The sequence below is a fragment of the Camponotus floridanus genome, unplaced genomic scaffold (assembly GCF_003227725.1).
Source record: "Camponotus floridanus strain SB8 unplaced genomic scaffold, Cflo_v7.5 scaffold144, whole genome shotgun sequence".
Classification (NCBI taxonomy): domain Eukaryota; kingdom Metazoa; phylum Arthropoda; class Insecta; order Hymenoptera; family Formicidae; genus Camponotus; species Camponotus floridanus.
This window is the reverse complement of record NW_020229264.1, coordinates 191414-212313: the sequence shown is the minus strand read 5'-3', so window position 1 is coordinate 212313 and position 20900 is coordinate 191414. Positions and strand designations below refer to the sequence as shown.

Sequence of the window (20900 nt, the reverse complement as noted above, 5' to 3'; positions counted from 1 at the left end):
ATAAAGATAAAATCAAAGGTAGACAATCTCGCGCGAGTAGATTGTACAATTATTCACAAAACTCTTTCGTATCCTTTACGTCAGTATATATACAACCAGTCCATAAATGTTGATGAGACTTAAAGCACTTTGTAATATAATATCGAGCTAATTATCAAATATGAATATAATTATGAATTATAAACATATGTAAAATTCTGTGCCGTGGAAGAAAGTGCGAGAAGAGAAGTGATTTTTGTGAAATATGAAAAGGGATTAATGTTTTTAAAATTATAAATCATATTCTTTTGTTCGACAGCTGAAAAAATATTGCTGCATTAATTATTATCATATTATTCGATTAATTAAAATTATTCTTATATTATTTAATTGATTATTAATCGAGAAACAAGTTAAAAGGAGAAGATTATCATGACGAATGTAATGGACATTAATAATGTAGGTGGACGAATATTATTTGATACTAGTGATGCAAATAAACAAACTGCCATTTATAACGATAATAAGTTAACGAACATTAAGAATAATATCGTAAATAAACAAATGGACGTTAGCAATATAAGTGAACACATGTCGACATGTAGACATGTAGACAAGATTACACATAAAGTACGTATTTATTTATATCAAATGCAATAGGTCTGGATTTTAATGTCACAATTAAATTACAATTTTTTAGAAGTTATTTCTTATGTTTGAAGTTTAATGCTCTCTGCGTTTTTCTTTATTTTCTCAAGTAATTTTTCTCGATTCTTTTGATTTTATTGTTAAAAAATTTCTTGATATGCAAATGATATATAATTTTTTCAAAAATTAGAGAAAAATGTTCTTCGTTTTTCCAAAATTATAATTATAAATTATAAATTAAAAATTATAAAATATTTACAATATTTAAAAAATTATAAATTATTTACATTATTTTTCATTATATACTTTTCCGTTCAGAAATCATCGGATATTCGTCGCTTTTGTACTTTATTGTATATCTCTTTCTATGATTCTCTTTCTATTTCCAATTAAATTTAAAAGACATTTATTTTCGAAAAATGTTGTTGCATTGTTCGCATTGCAATAACACTTCAGAGTTTAGCAAATATCATTGATTTTCATTTCATTCGTTATCGAACAATGTAGGTAGGCATTATAGTATAAGATACGCGTTGCGATTACGCATGCTCTTACCAAACATAAATTTATTCAGTTATGTATTACATTTGGATATTGCTAGAATATTGTTTGACAATTTTCTATTAATCTTAAGATTAAATACATACATCATACATTTCGTGACAAAGGAATGTTACACAAATTTTAATAAGTGTGATATGGAAATGATGACCTATAAACTCTATTAATCTTGTCTTTTTACAGATGGAATCCAACATTGTCGAAGAGAAAAAATGGAAACGAAATGGACTCGTTTATCAAGTATATATTAAAGCTTTTCTTATATGTTTTTGAAAATAATATGACATTATATTTTTTTTAAATGTACTTCCTTTAAAAAGCAAAGATAAAGATTTAATTTATTATGTCATAATTACAAATTATAATATCATTTATCAATTATTTATACAAATTAATACACGTAAGCATAGATGACATAATAACTAGTATCTAAAGCACATCGCTGATGAAAAGTACTATTTAACCTATATAAAAATTAGATAATCTCTATAGAAATTAGCTAATAATATTAAATTTACTAACTAATTATTAATAAATTTAAATATTAATAAAATTTTTAATTAATTAATGAATTAAATTTATTAATTAATTATTAATATTGAATCTTTTAAATGCGACGGTCGTCAATGTAAACAATTTTATCATAAAGAATATTAAAATTATCTTAATTTTTGAAAGAATAGTATAATATATCATTACAATAGTCTCACATGTCGTTATATATATATATATATATATATATATATATATATATATATACATATGTACATTAACAAATATCTCAACTTTGTCAAAAAAAAGTACTCGCTGCAATTTTTATTTGCACTATATATATATTTATCCGTAGTACCACTATATATATATTTAGCATTTCTTACGACTTAGGTTTAAGCAATATATTTTTGCTTATTTTATGTCAACCATATGATTTTCGAAAAGTATTTGATAAGCTAATATGGTAGCTTTTTATTTAAAAATGTAGGATTTTTAAGTAACAAGGAAATGCAATTATATATATATATATATATATATATATATATATATATATATATATATATATATAATTTATCTATGATATCTCAAAAAATTTCGAACATCATTGCACAGTAATGATAAGATATGCTCTATATATATTACAAGGTATTTTCTCTTAAGTCATCTTAATATCTTTACAATTTGTATGATGCGCTATCGCGCATAATATATTGCATTTTGCGCTTCGAGGTGAATAAGACTTTATGATTTTTTATTGCGAAATTTAAAAATTTAATTACTGGCTTCTCATATTATTTGCGTAACAGCGTAACACTGTATCTATATTCTGATAAAATAGGATTACAAAAAATTAGAAAAAAAACGAAATGTCCATGTAATTTATTGTAAACGTATCATTAATTCGTTAAAATTACTTTAAAAAAAAATTAATAAAAAATATAAGAGGGCTAGAATTTCTTTATTTTATTAACAGAAAATATTATAAAAAAACAATATTATGTTAAAAAATAATTTAAAATCAATTAATTTATTTATTTTTTTCCACTAGGTCACTTTTTCCAACGTTTATTTTTAACAGAAAAATAAATAGATTTATTAATATATGTGTATTTGATACTTTCATTTGATTCGCAATGTTTCTTTTGCAGACATTAATAAACATATGTGCCGCTATTGTTATAATGGCACCAACGATGACTGTTGCTTACAGTGCCGTGGCGGAACCTGCGATGACAGCTCCAAAAACCGACGATTTACAACTTGATGCTGTTCAGGCAAACTGGATGGGTCAGTGATATAAAATTTGTCGAAAAATTCTTTACAATTACTTTCAATTATAGAAAAGAGAAATTTATTAATCTTCTTTACTAAAAATAAATATGTTACAGCTACCGCATCTGCGATAAGTATACCTTTTGGTTCCTTAATTTCGAGCCTCGCGTTAAGTCGAGGAAGGAAGATCGGATTATTCGTGACATCGTTAGTCTCACTGACGGGTTGGGTGACGATTTGCACATCGAACAGTTACGAGCAAATTCTGATAGGGAGAATAATTACTGGTATATCTGTGGGCTTGTCAGTCATTTCGACGACACTATATGTGGCGGAAATAGCGGAAACAAAGTGGCGACACGCGATGCTCTCGTCGATAAGCATATCTGGCAATTTCGCTATTCTCATCGTTTACATCTTTGGATATATTTTCAAGGTAAACTTGTTCACGAATTGTATTTAATCGATCTCGTATTTCTTTGATGTCATGATTTACTAGAAAATAATAATTAACTCTTATATAAACAAGCTTAAAAATTAAAGCTTGTTTAAAAATTCCGTAAATTAAATGTTATCATTATAGTTATATAATTATTGTTATACGAATAATGATGCATCCCCTTATAACCTGCATAACCCTTATAACTCCATTTTTTCTCTTAAAGGATAACTGGCGACTAGTAGCCATGATGTGTGGTCTATTCTCAGCGGTGGCAATTGTTTTAATTTTGTTAGTGATACCCGAGTCACCACTATGGCTACGGGATAAAAATCGAGCCGAGGAAGCGCTGGAGATCATGAAAAAGTTCCGCGGAATACCAAAGGACCAACCGGCTCCAGCAGAAGTTCTACTTGAACTGAAGCCGCGGCCACAGAAGAAAAATCAGAATCTGCTAAAATACCTGATAAAGAGAAATTCCCTGCTGCCATTCATCATAATAGTCAGCTACTTCTTTTTCCAACAATTCTCTGGAATCTATGTTGTCGTATATAACGCCGTTGAAATTATGGATAAATCTGGAATCCAAATAGATCCTTACATCGGCGCCATACTAATAGGTGTCGCACGTTTCATAGCCACTCTCGTAGTGGCCGGTTTGTCCCAAAAATTTGGTCGACGATTCCCGTCGATTATTTCCGGTATCGGAATGACAATTTTTATGGGCGGCTTGTCGCTCTATCTCTTCCTGATCGAAAACGGAACTGTAATATCAGATAACGGGATAATCCCAGTAGCATGTATGATGTTATTCGTCTTCAGCTGCACTCTGGGTTATATGGTGATACCGTTCGTCATGGTGGGCGAAATATATCCATCCAAAGTCAAGGACGTATTGTCCGGTTTGTCGATTGCTATAGGTTATATCTTTAGTGCAATAACTATTAAGACGTATCCAGACATGTTGAGACTGATGAGTATGCAAGGTTTATTTCTCTTCTTCGCAATTATCTCTTTATCCGGTGTGATATTCATCTTTTTATTTCTACCCGAGACAAAAGGAAAAACTCTACGCGAGATGGAGGATATGTACTCCAAGAAAAAGGTTCTTGAATTACCGACGGAAGGAGAAAAAGCTTCAAACACAACCTTATAAGAAATTAAGAATATTTATGAATGAAAGAAATAAATTATAGATTATTATATTACACAGATTATTATACACAGATTATTATATTAGTATTACGGGAAAGAGATCAAATCGCGTAATGTTGTCCTATTCATGAAATAAATGTCACATCGTTTTAAGATTCGAGATGCAATGATTCTGGCAATATAATTAAAGTAATGTGATGATACATTAATTATTTGAAATATGAAATCTCTTCTTACTAGATTTTTTATTATGTTATATATTTTATAAAGAATTAAAAAGTAGAAAATATAGATAAATATAAATCAACGTTTACAAAGAAAAAATTATCTTATCATCTGAATAAAATTTTTCAAAATAAAAACATAAACAGCATTATATATCGAAAATTATATCTTCATAATGGAAAATGTGCCCGCAAACTATGTAAACTTAAAAGTAATGTGTGATACGGAAGAAAGAACTTGTGTCATCGAAATAAGAGTTTTCAGAATAATAACGTAAACAGTATTACAAATCTTAGATTCATATGCAAAATGAGTGAATAGAGATTATATTTGTACTAGCTTGGAATTCTGATAAAAAAGATGTATGTAATCTCGAGAAAGATAAGATGACACACATATCAGATTATTTTATTAAAATCTACTATTTACTGTTTAATATTTTAAGCAAAGTTAAATTTTCGAGAAATAAAGCCTAAAGTTCCATAATATCATTGTATTGTAAATATATCTCATCGTGAAAATACAGATTAATGTGCTATCTTTATTGCTGATGATATTATACAATACATGCACTATATTAGAAATGTATAAAACTTATGTAAGACGTGTAATACGTAAAATCTATATAAGATTTATTTTCGTTATGGTACATTGCAATACTATTTAATTGAAATTATTATGAAATAACATTGAAATAAAACATGAATATAGTACCTAATATAAGTGTTATAGATAGGTCGCAATATTTTCTTTCCATTAATTCCTTATGTCAATAAATGTATGTTAAATTGATTTATTCTTTCCACGGTAAAACCCGGGCAAGACAGCATTAAAGCAGTGATAAAAATGGAATGTTAACCGATTCGCAACATTATTTATATATTCAACATTAAAGAGCTTTCTGTAATTGAATTTACTTCGCAATTAGAATCTCCATTTATATTGAATCATCATTTATATCATTTTATAAAGAATGTCTTTTGTATTATAACCATTTTTATTAAGTTATATACCTACTTTAGATTGTACAGATTATTTTGCAAATGATCGATTTTTTTTTTGTAAAACCTTAACATTTGTCAATTCTAAAGTTCCTTCAGTTTGTCGATTAAATTCAATTCATAATCAAATTTACAAATTCATATAAGCTATTAAAAATGTTAAAAATGTGTTACACATTTGATGATAATTTCATATGTAGATATACACATTCTGTGCATTCTATATAGAATCTCTCTTCGAGTTTTCTGAATGTCCGATTAGTCCACTAGGGCCATTGGAGAAAGAATTCACAAATATATCCCATATACAGGATCACCATTGTGTTGAAAGTAAACGATTTTATCTTTTCTTCTTGTTTTCGATCATTTAACACACTAGTGTCCAACATCTGAGACACGCAAATTTCATTTGAGCCGTTGTAGAAGCCAGTTTATGAGTATAAATGCGCTAAACTTTGACGAAAAAGTGTCTCTTATGGAGTGTTTCTTCAGTAGAGGCAAAATATATACTGAGACGTATCGTGGATAGTAAATATGGATCTAAAAAAGTTTCAAGCGAAACTATACTCACAATAGAAGATACGTTTTCTCTTTAAAATCGTGTTATTATCTTATCTATTTTACACGTTATGCTGATAATCTAAAATTTTATTTATTTTTCAATATTTTTTCGCAGGATTATTGATAATTTTCAAATGTATGTCACTTTGAATAATCGTAGACACGATTTACCCGGATCATCTTGTACCGTTAAAATTAATGAAGTCAGAGAATATTTCGAAGAAAATCCAAATTTCTCGATTCGTAAAGCTTCTCAGGTTATGAATTTTAAGGGAGAAATTCCGTGCCGATTCCGATAGACACTTTGAAAACATTATATTAGTTTACGCGCGAGCAATTGTCGGTCCCCTTTTTATGATGTTATTTAAATTATTAAAATATTATATATTTTTGTCATATAGGCATGGCAATAAAATTGACAAGTTTCTTCTATATTTATTATTCATCCTACTTATTGCAAAATTATAATCATTTACTTTCAACACATTTTCAATGATCATCCTGTATATAATCTCGCTACAATATATTTTGAAAATTTATTACAAGAACTTTTGTGTATATAAAATATTTTTGTGTATAATAAAATATTTCCGCAAATTTAATACGATCCTTTTAATCTTACAATTTATTTAATTATATTTACATAATCATTAACATAATAGTATTTAAATAATTCGTCTAATTTTAGAACAATTAATATCTCAGATTTAATTCACAATACATAAATGTATATTAGCGTGAAAAAATAGAGTTATGAAAAAAAGTTTTGAATTTAGACAATATATTGTTATTTTATGCTTATCGCAATTGTTCTCTTGTTTTTATACATAATAATTGGTTTATATCTTCCTTCTTTTTTTTTATAAATAAATCAGAACAATCTTGAAATGTGACGATAAATATTTATTATGCATTTCTTTCCACTAAAGTCATTATTAATCCTTTCGCTGCTATAGAAGCCTTTTAGGCATTTTGAAATTTTGGTAATTTTATACTGTTCGCATCTTAAGTCGTTCAAGTCCTTATCATCTGGTGCTATTGGCGCCTCTTTAGATATACTCAGTATTTATATTATCATTCTTCAAATATCTTCATACTTCTAACTGATACGCGAAAAGTTTCGCCATTTATAGCGATCACGGCTAAATATGTGCCGTCTATCAAGCACGCTTTGCATTAGACTTTATCTCAACGAAAGGATTAAAACAATTACTGTGTCTCATGAAACATTACGCACAATTGTATAATTATCATCTATTTTTTTTACATAATTATTTTTTAATATAAAAATAAAACTTTGTATATATATTTGATATTTACAAATGTTCAGCCACGATATGGTAAATTGTCATTCACGACACGAATGATCTCGGAATGAAAACAAGCTGTCGGGGATAAGTGAAATGTCTGCGTCATTTTCAATAAAATTCAATAACGAGTTTCCAGTCAACACTGGTCACGGTTTATATATCGCACGCTAATCGAACAGTTCGTGAATTTATTGATGTAACTACTCTACTAAGAGAAATATTTCTTCGCTAGAAGACGATCGATATTATATTTTACGGACTCCTCGATCTATTTTTAAAATAGGAAAGAGTCTTCCCTATCTATTGCTGTGCAACATACTGGATCGTCTTGATTTCGGGAATCGCCAGGAATCAAAATCCCGATTTGTCCGAGTCCCAATATTATCGAAAGGTAATCTTGATTCTCGTCATAACAGATAGTCTTTATCTCATCCCCATTCTATCCTTGTGAATCCGACTGAGTTACATGACAAAGACTGTCGAGATCGAGCGCGAGTAGGACGATATTTGCTCGCCTTTATTTACAAGCAGTAGTCATGAATGTTAAGAGAGAAAGTACTGTGTAATATAGCATCGAGTTAGTTATTGAATATTAAGGATTATAAACAGATGTAAAATTGTGAAACGTGAAAGAAAGTGCGAAAAGGAAGTGGTTTTTGTGAAGGGTGAAAAAGGATTGATGTTTCTAAAATCATAAATCATATTCTTTTGCTCAACAGCTGAGAAAATATTACTACATAAATTATTGTCATATTAATCTAATTAAAATTATTATTGTATCACTCGATTGATTAATAATCGAAAAACAAATGCATTGAAGGAGGAGACTATCATGACGAATGTAATAGATATTAATAACGCAAGTAGACGAATATTAACTGATATTAATGATGCAAATAGACAAACTGCCATTAATAACGCTAATGAGTTAATGAACGTTAATAATATCATGAATGAACAAATGGATGTTAACATTATAAATGAACACATGTCGACATGTAGACATGTAAACAAGATTACACACAAGGTACGTATATATTTCCGATCAAGTACAATAAGTCTGGATTTTGATGTCACAAATAAATTACCAAGTTATTTCTGGTGTTAGAATTTTAGTGTTCTTTATCTTTTTCTTCAGTTTCTCGATTATTGTTAAAAAAATTTCTTGCTATACAATGGATACATTATTTTTTTCGAGAATTAGAGAAAAATGATCTTCGTTTTTTCAAAAGTATTTACATTATTTTTCATTATCCAATTTTTCTTTCAGAAATCACCAAGCATTCGTCTCTTTTACTTTCTGTAAATCTCTTTCTGTAATTCCCTTTCTATTTTTTAATTAATTTTTAAAAGATATTTATTTTTGAAAGATGTTATTGCATTATTTGCATTACGATAATACGCTTCAGAGTTCAGTAAATTTCATTGACCATTATCAAACAATTTAGGTAGGCTTTATAGTATGAGCTGATAAATGCGTACGATACGCATACTCCTACCGAGTAAAAATATGTTTATTCAGCTATTACATTTGGATATTGTTAGAATATTGTTTCATAGTTTTCTATTTATCTTAAAATTTAATATATAGATTATAGATTTTATGATTACAAAAGAATACTACAAAAATTTTAAATAATGTGATATGGAAACGCAAATGATTATCTACAAACTTTATTAATTTTGTCTTTTTACAGATAGAATCCAACATTGCCAAAGAGAAAAAATGGAAACGAAATGGAGTAATTTATCAAGTATATATTAAAATTTTTCTTATATTTTTTGAAAATAATATTACATTACAATTTTTTTTAATTACATTTACCTTAAAAAGCAAAGATAAAGATTTAAAGTATTACTTCATAATGACAGATTATAATATCACTTATCAATTATTATATATACAAATTAAATTTAATAATTAATTATTAATCTTTAATTTATTAAATGCGGTGACCGTGAAATTAAACAATTTTATAATAAAAAATATTAAAATCAGTGTAATTGAAATACTAATATTATATTTATTAAAGTAAAATACTAGTGTTTCAAACGTGATACTTATTTTAATAAGTAATTAATAAATTTAATATTAATATGTTAACAAATATCTCAACTTTATAAAAAAAAATATTCGCTGCAATTATTATTTGCACTATGATATATTAATCCGTATTTGCATTTCTTATGATATAAGCTTAAGCGATGTATGTTTTCCCATTTTATCAAACAAAATAATTTTCGAAAAGTTTTAGTTAAGCTACTATTGCAGTTTTTCGTACAAAAATTTGGGAATTTTGAACAACAAAAAAAGGCAATTATTTACATATGTATACATATGGTTTATCCTTGATTTCTCAAAAAATTTCGAATCTCAGTCATTGCACAGTAATGATAAGATACCCTCTATCGATGTTACAAGGTATTTTTTTTCTGACAAACATCTTAATATCTTTAAAATTTTTATGAAGCGCTATAAATACAACACATTTTGTGCTTCGAGTTGAATAAAACTCTATGATTTTTTATTACGAAATTTTAAAGTTTAATTATTGGCTTCTAATATTATTTGCGTAACAACATAACACTGTATTTATCTTCTGATAGAATATGATTAGAAAACATTAGAAAAAGAACAAAATGTCCATGTAATTTATTGCAAAAATCTTATTATTCGTTAAAATTACTTTCGAAAAAAAAAATATAAGAGAACTAGAATTTCTTTATTTTATTAAAAGAAAATATTATAAAGAAAAATAATATTATGTTAGAAAATATTTTATCAAACTTATTTATTTCTTTTTTTTCCAACAAGGCATTCTTTCCAACGTTTGGTTTTAACAGAAAAATAAATAGATTTATTAACATATGTGCGTTCGATACTTTTGTTTGATTCGCAATGTTTCTTTTGCAGATATTAATGAGCTTATGTGCCAATGTTGTTGAAATAGGTACAATGGTGAGTTTTGGTTATAATGCCGTGGCGGAACCCGTGATGATAACTCCAAAAACCGATGATTTACAACTTGACGCTGTTCAGACAAACTGGATCGGTCAGTGATATAAAATTTGTCGAAAGGTTCTTTACGACTTTCGATTATCAAAAAGAAAAATTAGTATCATCCTTTTCATTATTTACTAAGAATTAATCTGCCGCAGCTACTGCATCTGCGTTAAGTATACCTTTTGGTTCCTTAATTTCGAGCTTCGTGATAAGTCGAGGAAGGAAGATCGGCATGTTCGTGACATCGTTAATCTCACTCACGGGTTGGGTGACGATTTACATGTCAAATAGTTACGAGCAAATTCTGATAGGGAGAATAATTACCGGTATATCTACGGGCATGTCAGTGATCGCGGCGACTCTATATGTGACGGAAATAGCGGAATCAAAATGGCGAGGCACCATGGCCGCGTGGATCAACATTTCCGACAATATCGCTGTTCTCATCGTTTACATCTTTGGATATATTTTCAAGGTAAACGTGAATTAATTCATGAATTGTATTTAACCAATCTCATATTTTTCTGTTGTCATAATTTATTAAGAAACAATAATTAACTCTTATCTCAAGGTTGAACCTTAGGATTTGTTTAAAAATTTCGCAAATAAAATGCTATCATTATAGTTACATAATTATTGTCGTATGATATATAATACGAATGATGATGCATATAATTCTTATAACTCCATTTTTTTCCTTAAAGGACAATTGGCGACTAATAGCTTTGATGTGCGCTCTATTCCCAGTAGTGGCGATTGTTCTGATTTTGCTAGTGGTATCCGAGTCACCACTATGGCTGCGGGATCAGAATCGATCCGAAGAAGCGCTGGAGATCATGAAAAAGTTCCGCGGAATACCAAAGGACCAACCGGCTCCAGCAGAAGTTCTACTCGAACTGAAGCCGCGGCCACAGAAGAAAAATCAGAATCTGCTAAAATATCTGATAAAGAGGAGTTCCTTAGTGCCATTTGTCATTATGATCAGCTACTTCTTTTTTCAACAATTCTCCGGAATCTTCGTTGTCATATATAACGCCGTCGAGATTATGGATAAATCTGGAATCCGGGTAGATCCTTACATCGGCGCTATCCTGACAGGTGTCGCACGTCTCATAGCCAGTCTTCTAACAGCCGGCGTGTCCCGAAAATATGGTCGAAGAATTCCATCGATGGTTTCCGGTATTGGGATGACAATTTCCATGAGTGGTTTGTCGCTCTATCTCTTCCTGATCGAAAACGGAACTGTCATATCGGATAACGGGATAATCCCAGTAGTATGTATGATGTTATACGTTTTCACCAGCACTCTGGGCTATCTGATAATACCGTATATCATGGTAGGCGAAATATTTCCATCTAAGGTCAAGGATGTACTGTCCGGTCTGTCGGTCGCTATAAGTTATCTCCTCAGCGCAATAACCATTAAGATATATCCGGATATGTTGACATTGATGAGCATGCAAGGCGTATTTCTCTTCTTCGCAATTATCTCTTTAATCGGCGTAATATTCATCTTTTTATTTTTACCCGAAACAAGAGGGAAGACTCTGCGGGAGATTGAGGATATGTTCTCCAAGAAGAAGATTTTTGAAATACCGGCGGAAGAAGTAATCGGAGAAGAAGTTCTATAGTAGATGTGGTCCGCTAAGAAATTAAGAATATTTATGAATGAGAGAAATAAATCACGAATTAATATTACTATTAAATATGTAAAGGAAGATGAGATCAAACCACGCAATGTTGTGTGATTGATGAAATAAATGTCACATCGTTTTATGATGTTTCGAGTTGCAATGATTATAATAGTATAATTGAATAATAAAATGACTATTTATTTGACACATATGTATATATATGATATCTCTTCTTAATATTCTTTTTAGTATGTTAATATTTGATATACTAATTATATTTAATAAAGAATGATAAAGAATTTAAAAATTAGAAAATATATGGTGTTAACAAAGAAAAAATTCAAATGATCTTGTCATCTAAAATTTTCAAAATGAAAACGTAAACATTATATATATAAGTATTATATATCGAAAATATATAATTTCATATGCAAAATGTAATCGCAAATTATGTAAACTTAAAAGTGATATGTATTATGAAAGAGAGAACATTTGTCACTAAAATAAGAGTTTTCAGAATGATGACATAAACAATATTACAAATCTTTTTATTCTTACCTGAGACAAAAGGAAAAACTCTGCGCGAGATCGAGGATATGTTCTCCAAGAAGAAGGTTGTTGAATTATCGAAAGAAGTAGTCAGAAAAGAAGCTTTAGATATGGCGGTCCGCTAAAAGATTAAGAATATTTATGAATGAGAAAAATAAATTACAATTTAATATCAATATTTTATCTGTTTCCGTTAATCATCCTTATATCAATAAATGTAAGTTAAATTGAATTTATTCTTACCGCGATAAAATTCGGATAGACAGATTGACGCAGTGATAAAAATCAAATGTTAATCGATAATAAATATAAAAATATTTGCGTGTAATATTATTTACATATTCAACATTAAAGAGCTTTTTGATGTTGCGGTTGATTTTACTTCGCGATTCGATAATATCATTTTTCTAACAAATATCTTTTATAAGTTATGTCTCTACTTTATTTCATACAAATTATTTTGCGGAAAATCAAGGAATTTTGTAGAACTTCAAAATTTATTTTAAAGTTCTCCAGAAGTTTATCGATTAAATTAATTCATAATCACAAATTTACAAATTTATGTAGCTATATTTTAAAAATGTATTATACATATGACGATGAAAATACATACGTATTACATATGTACATATATAAATGTCTCTCGTATTTTATTATTAAAATCTTAAATAATAAATTAACAAATTGTGTAACAATCATGATAATTAAATAACAAACACAAAATATACAATTTGTGCAGCGTGAAGTATAAATGGGACTCGATGGAGAAACAAGACGAGATGATTATCATGATTACTGACAATAATAAAAGATGATAATAATAATATAGTAAATGATATAATATATAATATAATATATAATATATAATAATAATAATATATAGAATAATTGTAATATGTAATAATAATTAACGCGTAAATATATCTAATAGATGTACAATAATCAAAATAAATTATTACCTGCGAGGTAGTACAGGAAGAGAAATATTATCTGTCAAAAACCAAGAATTTTCGAACATTTCGAGAAAACACCGCTGTGTCTTTGCAATTTTATTTCTCAACGCGATCGCTTACTTTTCTCTCCTGTCTGCTCATATGCCCCTAAAATGAAATTATTTCGCATCCTCCTATTTTCGCATCTATTTTTTTACGTCACGAGATTTTTAAGCGACGATATATAACGAAGATAGGGAAGTACATGCGCGTGTTTTAATTTAATAACGCTACAAGAAGAAGAAGAAACTAGAGCGAATTGTACTACGCAAATTTACGTGCGTGAATAATATAAAATTCGCGCTTCCCTATCGTGAAAATAAAAATAAAATCTTAAGTTTTCGAGTTGAAAAGTGCAAAGCTGAAATCCCCCGCAAAACTCATTGTTGCGAATACATTTTAAAGCATGTAACAAAACTGCGCATTCCTCCAGAGATAAATGCCACTTGATACACGTTTAAACTCGAAGGTGCTAATGTGTTCAGTCTTCTTCTTCTTCGATTATCTTTAAATATTAAACCGAAGTTATATATATGCATGAATCGTCCGGACTTTAGCCCTAACACTCTCTCTGTTGTGATATCCCTTTTGTTAATATATGTGTAAGAACGAAAGAGATCTTATTTTAATGAGCATTCGCTAAATAATAAACGAGGCATGATGCTCTCTCTAAAACAATTTTCGTTCATGATCGAAACTTAATGATCACTTATCATTTGAATATCATATCATTTGAATATCATATCAGAGAATATCGTAAATTTGATAGCTTTTTTTACGACAATTCATCACTGCAATCTTTAATCAACTGAGAAATTAAAGATCTCTTAATATAAATTAGCACACGACATTAAAATTTCAAATTTGAGAGAAAGAGAGAGAAAGAAAGAGAGAATTGACATTAAATTGTTCGCTTAAATCAATTATCTATCTACTTATCTACAATACTTTTCAAAATAAATCAAATCGTATAACTCCCATTTAAATCCAGATCCTATAAAATATAAGATAATTAATATAATACAAAATAATTAAGATAATAAAGATTTAATTTTAGTAAGATAATTAAAAAAGATCGAAACTGAGCTCCGTGCATTTTTGCGCCTAAAACATGAGTCGAGGAGCGATCCAATTAGCTATCTTAACGATCTAGTAATGTCAGTAAAGCTCTGTCGACGGAAATCGAATATCTTTTATTCGTTCCCGAACCTAACGTATTCCCATATCCCTAACATCAGTAAAGCTTCGTTCAAATCAAAAGCCTCTTTTTAGCTGCTGGGTCTTCGCAATATTTCATAAAAACTCCGCCGAAACGCATGAAACGCTTACGTCAGGCCTCTATCAAGCGTTTGACGATATCGAATGTCGTCTTTTGAATCTTCGATTTAAGCATTCGATTTATCGTTGATGTGATCGGCGGCGAAGTTTTTGGAAGCCCAGCTCGTGATCGAGTCGACAAGTGTCGAATCTTATTTTCGATTATTCGACGAGAAATCGAAACCGCATTCCGATTTCATCGACTCGACCAGATTCGCTTTTCCCTCTGCCCACTCTACCGTCTCTTGAAGTGGAAGTTGAAACTCTTTTCTGGAAGCGCCAGATTGCCGATAGGAATCTTATAATTCTCCTTCTCTACCGGCACTATGTTGAAATTCTTCAACAAAGTGGCTATTGTTGAGAAGCTGATGTACTGAACCATTTTGTAGCCCATGCAAGATCTCCGACCTCCGCCGAACGGTAGGAAGTGCTCCGGTTTCAAGAGTTTACCATTCTGCACGAATCTCTCTGGCATGAACTCCTTAGGAGATGTCCACAGTTCCTCCGACATATTTAGATCATAGTTGTTCAGGAAAATAAATGTATCCTTCTCAATCTTGTAACCTGTAATAAGGAATTAAATGAACTTAATAAAATTCGCAGAATTTCAGACAATTCATACATTTGTCGCAAATATTCATCGATATAAAGCTAATGATCGATAAATTTTATCACGATTTTGAAAGAGGCGATATAAGCTATGTGGCATTTAATGACGTATCGTAAAGAAGAGAGAAAATTACTCACCGGCCACGGAACTGTCTTGATTAGCCACGTGCGGTACGATCGGACTGGCGATCAGTCTGATGGCCTCGAGGATGATAGCTTCCGTGTATGGCATCTTTCCCCTATTTTCCAGACCGACAAATCTGCCCGGAGTCTCGACGCTGTCGATTTCCATCTGCGCTGTTCTCTGCACGTGCGGTCGAGTGACCAGGTATCCGAGTATCTTGACAAGAAGATTGCCGACAGCCGAGTGACCTCCTACGATGTCCTCCAACGCGAACATTGCTATGTCCCAGGACATCTTAGGTTCGGCATCAGTTTTGATGTGATTGAGCAGACAGTCCACGTAATCTTCTTCGGGTATAGTCGACTTCCAGTTGGCCAGACGGTCTCCGACGACATACTTCTCCATAAATTGCTTGACTGCGTGAGTCCAATTGATCATCCTCGTCATATTTTTCTGATGCAGCGGCATCAGGAATGGCATAAAGTCCGCGGCATAGCCTTGGTTCACCTCGTAGAACACCTTGTCGAAATTCTTGATCATCTCGCGGAAAGGAACGTCGCCGAGGGGGAAGCTACGCGAGCAAAAGTACTTGAGGAAGACGTTCGCGCATGTGTGCATGATCAGCGGCTTGGCGTGAAGGGTTTTACCGGCAATGCCGTTGAGGTAATCGACCAATAGCTCTACCTCGGCACCGATGATGCCATTCAGTTGGTTAAATCGCGTGGTGAAGGCACGAGGGAAGGTGTGCGCTCGCAGCATCTCTCTTCGCGTCTTCTGAACGTCCGACCAGTTGCAGAACGCCAGAGCTGCGGAAGAAGAAATTCGTACATGCATCTCAATCTGTCTCGTTGAAATATATTTGCACATGTTTGAAGGAAATATGTAAAAATATATATCATTAGATATGTAAAAAAAAGAAAAGAGATCACTTTTCAGATATTTACATATTATATATATTTGTTAATATAATGTATAGTTTCTTCGACTAGTTTCGCTTTTCATTATATGATGATTTATAACAACTCGCAACGGAAACAGCTGACGTTGGGACATCATGATAGCGAACATACCTATTCCACGAACGCATCGCGGCTCAAATTACCGAATCAAGCGGCGACGTTGAACTTGACCTTGTTTCTGCGAGTAACGACTCATTTCAAAACGTCATCGATTTGCAAGAGAAAAATTTGTCGACGTATGCTCCCTTTCTACTGCGAACGCACAATTATGCGGCATCGATTCTCATAGCGGCCGATACGCTCGATATGAAATCGAAACGGAAGAGGGACGACAGCAGGAAGTGACCCGGTTTTACGCCCGAGAATCTGAAGAGCGATATTACGACGGCATATATTATTAAATCAGAATCAAAGAGAATTAAGGCATCTCGAAAAATGTCTTGCTTGACTAATTTTTAATATTTTTCTGATACATCCTTGATTTCTTAATTATGAAAGATATATAAATATTATTATATATATATATATATATATATATATATATATATATATATATTTATTTATTTTATTTTTAAATAGATTATCATAAAAAATAAATTTTTAAAACATTTATTATGGGATATAAAAAAATCAAGAAATTGACCAGCAATTTATTATCCGCGATATACGACAAACAGATCCTAGCCAGATGATTATATTAAAATAAATGGATTTGCTATGTAATCATAGAGAAATGAACGAATAGAATGATCCAAAGAGTTGAATCGATCTTCTTGGATCGCGATGTACAATGACAGTGCGCTTTGATGATAGATTACTCTTGATCCTGTTTGTCGGATAAACCAGGAACGCGTGAAAGTGGTACCGTGACCTTTCCGGCTGCACTTGGTACCGCTTCTCGCGCTGACCTTAGCACGAGTTTCGGCGCGGACGGCACGAACGAAAATGCGCGACGCGAGGGAAATATGCGAAAATATCGAGCGCATACGGTACGCGTGATTATATGCGTAAGTCGCTCACGTGTCTCGTGCGCGACACGCAGCAAGGTCGTTAGCATGAAGAGCGCTCTTTCGGGGGCTTCTGACAAAGCTTTGACAAGTCAGGACTTGCTATATCGATGAATATATCCGCGCAATCAGCGGAAGGATAAATCGCGAACGGTAAATTACGACGATCAGCTGAAATTTTCTCTGATCTCCCTGATGATGCGATCGGTCGACACGAACTGCTAACCGTGACCTAAAGCGCTGAGAGAGTGATTCGTTGCGGTTGCACGAGCGTAATCGATCTCTGTTTCGACCAAGCGATCCGAGAATTTTAACTGACACCCCACTAGTTGCTCTTAATTATTTTTATACGCAAAATTATCTCGGCCATGTCCCGCTATTTTTCGCTTCCTCGGCAAGAATTAAAAGACGGAAAAGTTATTTGTTGTTTCAAGAATATATTTGTTATTTTTCGATTTTTTTATTTACACTGTCGAAATTTTAATTATTATTTTCCTAACAATTAATCGATATTATTATTAGAATTTTAATTCCTTTTTGAAATAAAGAATAAATTTGAAATTATTTTTGATCGCAAAAGATACATAAAATAAAATACTTACAATTCTCTTTGTTACCGAAGAGAAGATGATATCTGATAAAGTTGGGGCGAGAATCAAAGTGATGGCCCTTAGCGATCAGGATTTCCTTGATATTCTCCAGTCCATTGACGACGACGCAGGGTAGGGAGCCCATCTTAAGTTTGATCACCTGGCTGTTGTAGATCCTGACGAGATCAGCAAAAGCCTTGTAAGGCACATCGTAGCGTCCCAAGATATGAAGAGAACCGATGATCGGCCAGGGCTTGGGTCCCGGGGGATCCAGTAGAATAGATGGCTCCTCGTCTTCGTACAACTTCTTTGGCCTCTTTCTCGATTTGATGTGATCCACCAGGATCAAGATCAAAGCCACAAGGGTGACGACGAGCAAAAAGTACGTCGTGGCGCTGATAGAGATCATTCTTGGACACAATCACAAATTTCTCCACTAAAAAATACTCGCTTTCCTTTCTTACGATGACCCGGAAGAGTGCTTCTTAATGATGAGTTTTTCCGAATTTAAAATCTCTTTGGAAATAAATTTTTCTTGGATCGAGACGCACGTGGATCTTGATGGTTCGCCTGCTCCTGAATATCGACGAGACAATTTTTCGACTCTAACCTTGGATAATCTATCGCTTACTTCCCCAGAAAAATATCAACGCTATCGTACGTGTCGATTGATCAGGACGCAAGCTCCTTGTGGGTCCGTCTGTGAACGGTCCGCCGATCTGGCTCGGTCTGTGGGGATAGGATGGTTGCCCGGCTATCTTATATAGCCGGGCGTAATGTAGTCAGCACATTTGCGTCGAGCACTGTACGCCTCAACCCCATACATATGGATTCGTGTTGAGACGAAGTGGGTAGCGAGGAGAAGGAAGAGAAGAAGGAGGTGACAGTGGAGGAAGAGGAAAAAGAGGAGGAGGAGATGGACACTCTCGTAAAACGCAAGAGCTGTACCCTTCTGCCTTTACTTCGACGGAAACGAATTTCAAGAAAACCTGAAAAGAGACATACTCGCTTTACGCGGGTTGGTAGGACCCGCGGCAGGATCCGTAGAGCGGAGGGAGAAGGGAGCTGGAGGGAAGCGGATGCGCCGGCGGAGGGATGATCGCGAGGTTGTCGGAGAAGAGAGAGGAGGAAAAGGGCCCCCGGATGATGGAGCAGGGAGCAGGGAGCAGCCCATAGGTAGTAGGGGCGGGTGGAAGAGAAGAGGGGAGCAGAATCATCTCTTGGTAGGGCCTCCTGGGCAAAGCAAGGGACACTTCTTGCCCTCGACTTCTCTCCTTAAGGTGCCATCGAGTTTTCTGGCAGCCAAGATGGTGGTGTGCGTACTCGCCTCGACTCGATTCGACGGAAATTATTCGACGTACTCGAATGTATTCACCGGATCGGGGGGAATTGGCGATCGACGGTAATTCGCTTTTGATACACCGCGGGGTACGTGGACGGAGAATGAAGTTTCGTTTTTCACGAGGCGGTCGGCTGATACGACTGGTATGATGTCATGGTTGAACGTTTTGATAAGTATGTGGGAACCGAGTCGTATTGCAAGAAGGTGGACGTGCATCGAAGATGCATCGAGAGAGAAGTAAGAGGAACCAGATACGTGACTGTCTGTATTTTTACCGGAAACAGAGGAGTCACGGAGCCGCTTTTTTTATATCATCCAAGCTCAATCACACAATGCATATAAATTAATTTTATATCGTATCATTGGGATCATATAAATTATTCTATCATCGCGTTGAAAGAAATTTTTCGAGTTAAAAGAATTATATTTGATTATATTTCATCTTGATTTTAGAAGGAAAGAAATATTTTATTGTATAACTTTTTCTTGATATCTGAAATTTTCATGCGTTATCAGGCTTGTTTGGGGCGGTAGACTTTGTTTACGTCTGGAACGATTTTTCTCATCGGGAAAAATAAATCGGTCGATCTTGAATCCGAAATCTGTCTCAGCAGGATGTTGAATAGCGTTATGTAACTGTGAGACAACTATGCGAATGCATTTCGTTCGACGAGACGGAAGTGAAATATACAATTCCAATGATGTCTTCTTTTCCTTTCATCCATATTAATTTAGCTTATCAGCGTAGATATTATTTACGAAGGACAAACGAATTTAATCATTCTTCTTTTCTTTGATATAATAATTATGAAAGTGAACGCAATTTTTAAAGAAAACGCACTTACGACATGTATTTGTGCAATTATGTCGATAAGAAGAAATCAAGAATTCAAATTTTTCTTTTCAAATTTAATTGAAAATATCTCGGCATTTCTTATCCTAGGCGTAAGCAGAAAATGCAAAGTTGTCATAACGAAAAACACACTCTGCGATCTCGTAAAACCTGTGTGTTCGCTACTAACACTAAATCCTCGTATTTCGTTTTCGTCACGGTTCTCGAACGGAAATCGGGGGGAAGGAGAGACGTAATAAGAGTCGAAAATATTTCGGTAAAATAATCTTAACGG

At 32.5% G+C, this 20900-nt stretch overlaps 2 protein-coding genes across 2 annotated transcripts; one reads left to right on the top strand and one right to left on the bottom strand.

Moving 5' to 3' along the window:
- The first annotated feature begins 340 nt into the window (after positions 1 to 340).
- On the top strand, positions 341 to 12450 carry LOC105251128. Its single transcript, XM_011257675.3, has 11 exons — positions 341 to 609; positions 1372 to 1428; positions 2832 to 2970; positions 3072 to 3391; positions 3621 to 4547; positions 7930 to 8037; positions 8467 to 8673; positions 9344 to 9400; positions 10561 to 10699; positions 10806 to 11125; positions 11355 to 12450. Exons 1-11 carry the CDS (start codon positions 412 to 414, stop codon positions 12279 to 12281), a joined length of 3399 nt encoding a protein of 1132 aa, XP_011255977.3. The 5' UTR covers positions 341 to 411; the 3' UTR covers positions 12282 to 12450.
- A 2289-nt stretch (positions 12451 to 14739) lies between these two features.
- Positions 14740 to 20096, bottom strand: LOC105251131 (cytochrome P450 307a1). The gene is made up of 3 exons (XM_011257681.3): positions 18444 to 20096; positions 15890 to 16681; positions 14740 to 15706 (listed from the first exon to the last, which is right to left on the bottom strand). Exons 1-3 carry the CDS (start codon positions 18838 to 18840, stop codon positions 15378 to 15380), a joined length of 1518 nt encoding a protein of 505 aa, XP_011255983.2. The 5' UTR covers positions 18841 to 20096; the 3' UTR covers positions 14740 to 15377.
- Between the last annotated feature and the right edge of the window lie 804 nt (positions 20097 to 20900).

Bases quoted from the DNA above. Each gene is read 5' to 3' on its own strand.
- LOC105251128 (XM_011257675.3), top strand. From the start codon at position 412: ATGACGAATGTAATGGACATTAATAATGTAGGTGGACGAATATTATTT. The intron at 4,548-7,929 runs TAAGAAATTAAG...TTTTTAAAATAG, and splicing joins AAGCTTCAAACACAACCTTA to GAAAGAGTCTTCCCTATCTA. The intron at 9,401-10,560 runs GTATATATTAAA...TTTCTTTTGCAG, and splicing joins GAAATGGAGTAATTTATCAA to ATATTAATGAGCTTATGTGC.
- LOC105251131 (XM_011257681.3), bottom strand. From the start codon at position 18,840: ATGATCTCTATCAGCGCCACGACGTACTTTTTGCTCGTCGTCACCCTT. The intron at 16,682-18,443 runs GTAAGTATTTTA...CTTCTTCCGCAG, and splicing joins CTTCGGTAACAAAGAGAATT to CTCTGGCGTTCTGCAACTGG. The intron at 15,707-15,889 runs GTGAGTAATTTT...TCCTTATTACAG, and splicing joins TCAAGACAGTTCCGTGGCCG to GTTACAAGATTGAGAAGGAT.